Source organism: Scaptodrosophila lebanonensis, unplaced genomic scaffold (genome assembly GCF_003285725.1).
Source record: "Scaptodrosophila lebanonensis strain 11010-0011.00,11010-0021.00 unplaced genomic scaffold, SlebRS2 tig00000024-arrow-pilon, whole genome shotgun sequence".
Lineage (NCBI taxonomy): Eukaryota > Metazoa > Arthropoda > Insecta > Diptera > Drosophilidae > Scaptodrosophila > Scaptodrosophila lebanonensis.
In genome coordinates this window covers 3,135,541-3,142,043 of record NW_022060538.1, presented here as the reverse complement: position 1 = coordinate 3,142,043, position 6,503 = coordinate 3,135,541, and the positions used below count along the sequence as shown (strand labels likewise).

General features: G+C 38.4%; 1 protein-coding gene across 3 annotated transcripts; it reads left to right on the top strand.

Annotated features, from left to right (window-relative positions):
• Positions 1-2,597: 2,597 nt before the first annotated feature.
• Positions 2,598-3,762, top strand: LOC115621419 (mitochondrial dicarboxylate carrier). Of its 3 annotated transcripts, none has more exons than XM_030515069.1 (3): positions 2,598-2,818; positions 2,879-3,159; positions 3,222-3,762. In XM_030515069.1, exons 1-3 carry the CDS (start codon positions 2,756-2,758, stop codon positions 3,670-3,672), a joined length of 795 nt encoding a protein of 264 aa, XP_030370929.1. In that variant the 5' UTR covers positions 2,598-2,755; the 3' UTR covers positions 3,673-3,762. The 3 variants fall into 3 exon arrangements, with proteins under 3 accessions (XP_030370929.1, XP_030370928.1, XP_030370930.1); XM_030515070.1 differs by having other exon boundaries at positions 2,754-2,818; positions 2,892-3,159; XM_030515068.1 differs by having other exon boundaries at positions 2,598-3,159.
• The last annotated feature ends 2,741 nt before the right edge of the window (positions 3,763-6,503 follow it).

The following is a 6,503-nucleotide window of genomic DNA, read 5'->3' as shown; positions in this document are numbered from 1 at the left end:
ATACGAGTATGTATAATCGTATTTGTTGTGAAAGCGACGTGACATTTTACGCATTTGCTCTCAGCGGGCAATCAAATAATGTACAACAAATCATTAGCATACTCGTAAAAAAGTTGCGTGATTAATGTTGTTTGCGTGTGGTTTGTTGTCGTTTTGTTTCTGCAATGGTTGTGACCACAGTTCTGGGCAATCAGGTGTAAACTGATTTAACAAGTAAACGGCTATTAGGGAACGTTGCATGAAACGCACACGAATATTTGAATGGAATTTTTCAAATCAACAGGCACTCGAAATAGATGTCATACATTTCGAACTCTAAAATAAAATTGTTCGCACGTTCAATTAAACACGGATGACTTCAATAGTGCCAGAAATGGATGACGTGGCGGAGTTGGAAGGAGTTGAGCCACATTTGAACGAAAGTGCCAATGAAGAACCCATGAACCATGAATGCAAGGACAGTGACAAGAAAAAACCCAAACGTTCGACTTTAAAAACCGTTTGCGTTTTGGCTGCCTTCAATGTATTATTATTCTCAATACTGGGTCTGTTTTTCAAGCTCATCGATGTGCTGCATGAAATGGACCGACCAGACATTCTACATTCCCTGTATAGCGCTGGTGGACTACTAAGCATCGCCTTACTGTGGAAAGTGGGCGAAATAGTGGGCTAAAACAAATATCACCTTTCTTCATCATCTTCGAAGGTACTATCGATCGCAATTTGATGTAACTCATTGACATTTCATTGAAGAATGTTTGCTTAATAAAGTATAATTAGCTGTAACATGAAGTCTTAAAAGGGTTTTCGTTCTCATTATTTTCCCGAACACTCATTATTTTTCCTACATATTTTTATTCTGGTTCATTTTTGGGGCTTGCAGAATGTTCCTTCATATCAAAATACACTAGAGAATAACTTTCCTTTGCTTCCGTACATGTACTTGTATAGATATGTGAACAAGAATATACTGCTGATTACAATCGAGCAAGCCCGGCCGTGAAGTTCCAATATCTCTTATCATATTTTCAATACATGAGGGGCTGTGATATAGATGCCATATAGTTTTCACTCTAAAATAAAAAAGTTCGGACATCTAATAAAGAAGCCATGACACTGTATTCGAAAGAGCTGTTGATGGCTTGCGAAGTAGGTGAAGCGAATTTAATTGAAAATGGCAACGAAAAGGCCAACCAGGGACAAAAGAATAAATTCAAATATTCGATTTTAAGGACCATTTGCGCTTTGGCTGCGTTCAATGTATTCATAATTTCAATACTGATCCTATTTTTCTTTCTCGTCGGTATGATGCACGAAATGGAGCGCCATGACATTCTACATTTTTTCTATGCCGCTGGTGGACTACTATGCTTCGCTTTACTTTGGAAGGGGGGTGAAATAGCAGTCTAAATAAATGTTACCGTTCCTTATCGGCTTTGAAGGCTCTGGCGAACGAAAATCTTGCTACGTACTAAACCAACCGAAATTGTAACACTTAATTCGAGAACATTTGCTTAATATATTTAAATTCCAATGTTGAAGACTTAAAAACACAAATGAAAACTAGTAACAACATTCGAGCAACCTGTAATAATGTTGATAAATACTGCAGTTTTTTTTCTAATATATTGAATTAAAATTAAAGAACTATTTGTTTTGTGTTTACTTAGATACCAGAATGGTTTTCTTTGCAGATTGGTTTCATTTCGATTTGCGTTTATTTGGAGATTGACAGAATGCTTCTGTTGTTTTGGAATCGTAAAAATCGTAAAAAAAAACACGATGCTATAACTTTGCATTGTAACAATGTTGGAGACTCGCTCGAAATATCCTGTACGCAAAAGATTTTCTTCACAACTTTTCATCGTTGTTATAAGCACGCATATCAGAAGAAAATAAAAGGAGAGAAGTTTCGGTGGAGAGCTTAAACGTGGTAGATCCTAATTGTGAGGGAAGAAGTTATTAGACGGACAGACAAAAGAACATAGCTATATGGATTCTTATTATCATGCTGATTATGTAGCTAATAATAAGCAAGAAATAATTAACAAACCTGAAATTGTTCAATTTAAAATGCGTTTTATTTAAAATTAATTAGTTAATTAATTATGTAACAATTGCAGAAATGCAATGATATATAGTAATTGGTCGAGTAGACGGCAGCTATGTCTTACCGTACTTACACAAGCGATGGCGAACGATTCGATTTGACTCTTGGTTAACAAACGATTCAGTCGCTGCAGCAGTGTAGCAGCTAAAGCAAAATTATAGAAAATTAAGAATAATGCATAAAAAGGAATATGAATTTGAACCACAAAGCAAACAATGAATTGAGATTATGTTAAAGGGCTCAACATATTATTATTTATTATTTATAATCCAATTAAACCAATATATTTATGATGATTTGCTGCATTTTGGCGGTCACGGCTGCCTAACCAAATAGTATGTACGAGTATATACCGCATCCTAATGCGGTCTACCATTCTTCTGCTCACCTGTGGATGGGGTGCTTTACATACATCAACAGAAAATATAAATCTAATACAGTAGGTTTATAGGAATGTCACTTTTTGTTTTTGTTTATTGCTTTATTTCACACAATTATTTAAAAAACAAATTTCTTCTGTTCTTTTCGATAATACTATACTGTTTGATGTTTATGCGCGGGTTTTGTTTATTGATTTGTAAAAATTATAGGTGTCGTTTTTTCGAAACTTCACTTAAGGTTTAGAGCTAGGCAATTTTTGGAAAAATGGTCGATAACCAAAAACGAATTGCCCGTTGGTACTTCGGTGGCGTGGCAAGCTCCATAGGCGTATGTGTAACCCATCCACTTGACCTATTGAAAGTGTTAATTCAGACAAATAAGGAACAGATTTCTGTGGTAGGCATGACACGGAAGATAATAAAAGAGGACGGTGTACTAACACTTTATAATGGCATCTCAGCGTCCTTGTTGCGCCAATACACCTACACATTGACTCGCTTTGGCATCTACGCATTCGGCCAGCAGGTAATGGACACGAGCAGCATGTCAAGGAAAGTGGCACTGTCGTCTGTGGCAGGTTTTATTGGCGGCCTCGTTGGGGCCCCGGGTGATATGTTGAATGTGCGTATGCAGAACGATGTTAAGTTGCCGGCGGATAAGAGACGCAAGTAGGTTCCCCACCTTATTGCAGGTATTACGCTGACCTCTTAATTCACCCTTCTGTGCTCAGCTACAAGCATGCCATCGATGGCCTAGTGCGTGTATGCCGCGAGGAAGGACCAAGGCATCTTTTCAATGGAGCCGGTGTAGCGGCCTTGCGTGGCATGCTGATGACCGTTGGCCAAATCGCCTTTTATGAGCAGACTAAAGATGTACTTATCGAGAACTTTGGTTTCAAAAAGAACATGAACACGTTCATATTTGCATCGGTGGTGTCCGCGGTGACGGCTACGATGATAACGCAGCCTTTCGACGTCGTAAAGACCCGTCGCATGAGTGCACGACCCGGCGAGTATTCTGGCTTGGGTGATATTTTCATAAAAACCGCCAAGGAAGGGCCTATGGCCTTCTTTAAAGGTTCGATTCCGGCCTTTACGCGGCTGGGTCCTCACACGGTCATTTTGTTTCTTACCCTGGAGTTTCTGCGCACTCACTTTGGTTATATGCCTGCGGAAAAATAGCAAATTTGCGTAATGGTTGTAATATTGTAATGTAGTATTTAGAGAGAGATTAGTGAGATTAGTGATTAAAATTAAGGAAGTGAAAAGTGATGCGAAGGTACAGTTTTGAACTTTATGCATGAGTTGGGGGTGGTGTTTAAGTTTGTTTCAGTACTAGATAAAATAAATTAGGTACATTAATATGAAGGATTTTTCAATCCGAAAATAGCACATGAGTCTAAATTACACGAGCTATACGACACAGAAGATGTATTCGTAATCTTTAATTAACTTAAGCAAAGTTAAGTTCTGATTTTTCGAAAGCTGAATGTCAAAAGGTAGAAAAGTTTCGTGCAGAGTCAGTTACAATAGGTATTAGACGATGGTCCGAGGTCCGTACGAATACTCTCGTATTGGTCTGAAACTTCTTAAAAAGAAATATTTGTTAATCAGATGCACTTTTTTTTTGCCACAAAGTAATTTAAATTCAGATCTCATGAAATCCTCTTAATAATCAAGCAAATTAAGCATGGAATATGGAACTGGGCAGGCCTCAACTTAAGCAGTGGGGTTCTAAAATACCGGGGCTGGCATGGTTTTGTTTGATTTTGTTTGAGTAGCGCCTTGCTGTTCATAGCCATTTAAAGGATCTTTAAAAATGAATGCTATAATCATATAAAACAGAAAGTTTAAGCTGAAATAAATCGTCGAGTAAGTAAATGGTTTCTTAATTCTTTATGTGTGCACCCTCCACCGACATGTACACGTATGTGAATAGATATAAATATTGCAGTTAAGCCTTTTACAAAATAAGTCATAATGCGAGCACTCAACTTGCGGCTTGAGGGCCATGCAACCTGCAACACTTGCTTGATGTCGTGTAATCGCTCTAGAGCCATTAAGAAACACACGCATAAGGACACGCACAGTCGTGAAAACTCGGCTTGCTAGCGGGGTGCACAGAAAGGGACTCCATTATTGTGGAATGTTTTGTTGACACAGAAAAACAATCATACGCCCCGTGTGTTAGTCTGACAAAACGCGCGCAGACGGGCACAAGAGGGGCACAATGGCGGATTGGTCGTCCATGGCGGCAGCGTTATCAACATTTCAGTCAGCATGGCTTGTAGACACTGACAATGTGCTTATGGGGCGAGACAAGCACTTTAATTCTGTTGCCAACTGACATTTTGAGAAGTTTCGCAGGTTGTGCTCTGATCCGTCTGTTTTTACTATTTTTCCTTCTTGTTCTCAACAGTTATTGATGCCATTATGTTGGATCTTATTTTCTTACAAGTGTTAGTGCTTATTATTTGAGTAAGCAATTTGTTGTTCACAAAGTATTAAAAAAAAGCAATTTTATTTTTATTTTGAAGAATTGCAGACTTGTCTTTAATTTGTCTGCGAAAGAACACATTGAGAATATTTCGTTATAAATTACGGTTTTGCAAAAAGGCTCGGCTAATGGCAGCTGTCGCTGGCATTTTTATACAAACGTTTTATGCAAAATTTTTTTATGCTACACTGACGACGCGAAATCCACAAATCAGTTTCATTCACATATTCGTACTCATCTCTTCTTGCGGTTTCAATAAGCAGCCATTAAAATGCTGTGCCAACAGCATAAATTGTGCGAAATCTGCGTTTAAATCTAATTATAGGCGTTGCCGTAAGCCTAATGAGAATAAGCGCTATGCCTTCAAATTACTCATTCATGCTGGTGGCTCCGGTCAAGGACAATACAACATGGACATGGATTTCGTTGCTGTTGTTAAAATTAGTTTAATATTTATGACGGAACTCGGTCCATGATGCAGTGTACTCGTACATTTGCAAGAGGTCGTAGTTTAAATTTTTAGTGCGTGCAAATTAAACAAATCGCAATTTCAGCTCTTTGGGCCTGTAGCTCATTTCGTACGGAAGTCCATTAATATTGCTGTCGGGTCGCAAATAGGTAGCATGACAATAAAGTGGCACAGAAGAGTGCACATACCTTCGTGTCCGGCTCCATTTCCTTTGCCGACGAGAGAGGAAGCGAATAAACTTCTAAATCAGGCGATTAAGCTCGGATAAGTTGCTGCTTCTAAAGACAGTGGTATGACTGAAAAATGTTGAGCAATTAAAGTAAGTAGCTCAGAACATTTTCATTGCAAAGTCATTGGAAGTCTTAAACTGTCATTTAAAGGTGGATCTGAATGGCATGGTATGGTTCTGCTTTTGAGTCAGCTTTCGAATCAGCCTTTACATTTTACAAACAAAGCATTTCTCGTGCTCAGTATTCCGTGCCGTACGCACGTGGTTTCCATTTTATAGCAGCTGTTGTATTCACATTCCTCGAATGCTTCGAATGTCGATTGAAAACTCCTCCTGTACTTTTATATACTTATCTATGCATATAGTTTATCTTTATAATTAGATCTTCACTGATGAATCTTGGCCCGGATTAATTGCAAGCCAATAGGCAGCAAAGTAGTTTACAATGCCAAGCAAGACGCACGAGTCAGCGCCAGTTTGCCACACGTACGCCACCGAGTGGCAAAAATCGAAAAACGGAAACCCGAATCGCGTACCGCGTATCGCGAAAGTTGGCTCATTAAAGATTAAGGCACATTAACGCAAATGGCACGAGGACTCCAGCAATTTGGGCGCCATCAGCATAAATATTTATGTAAATTGGCATTTAAAGTATGTTATGTTTTGTCGAAAACTTCGACTATGTGTGGATTATAAGTATTCTTGTTCAAATGTTGTTTAGAAATTCCATTTAATTATGGAATGAATATATAATTTGAAAGTTAAAGTTTGAAGTTTGAATTGAAGATACTTTAATATTACCCCAACTATTGCTGACG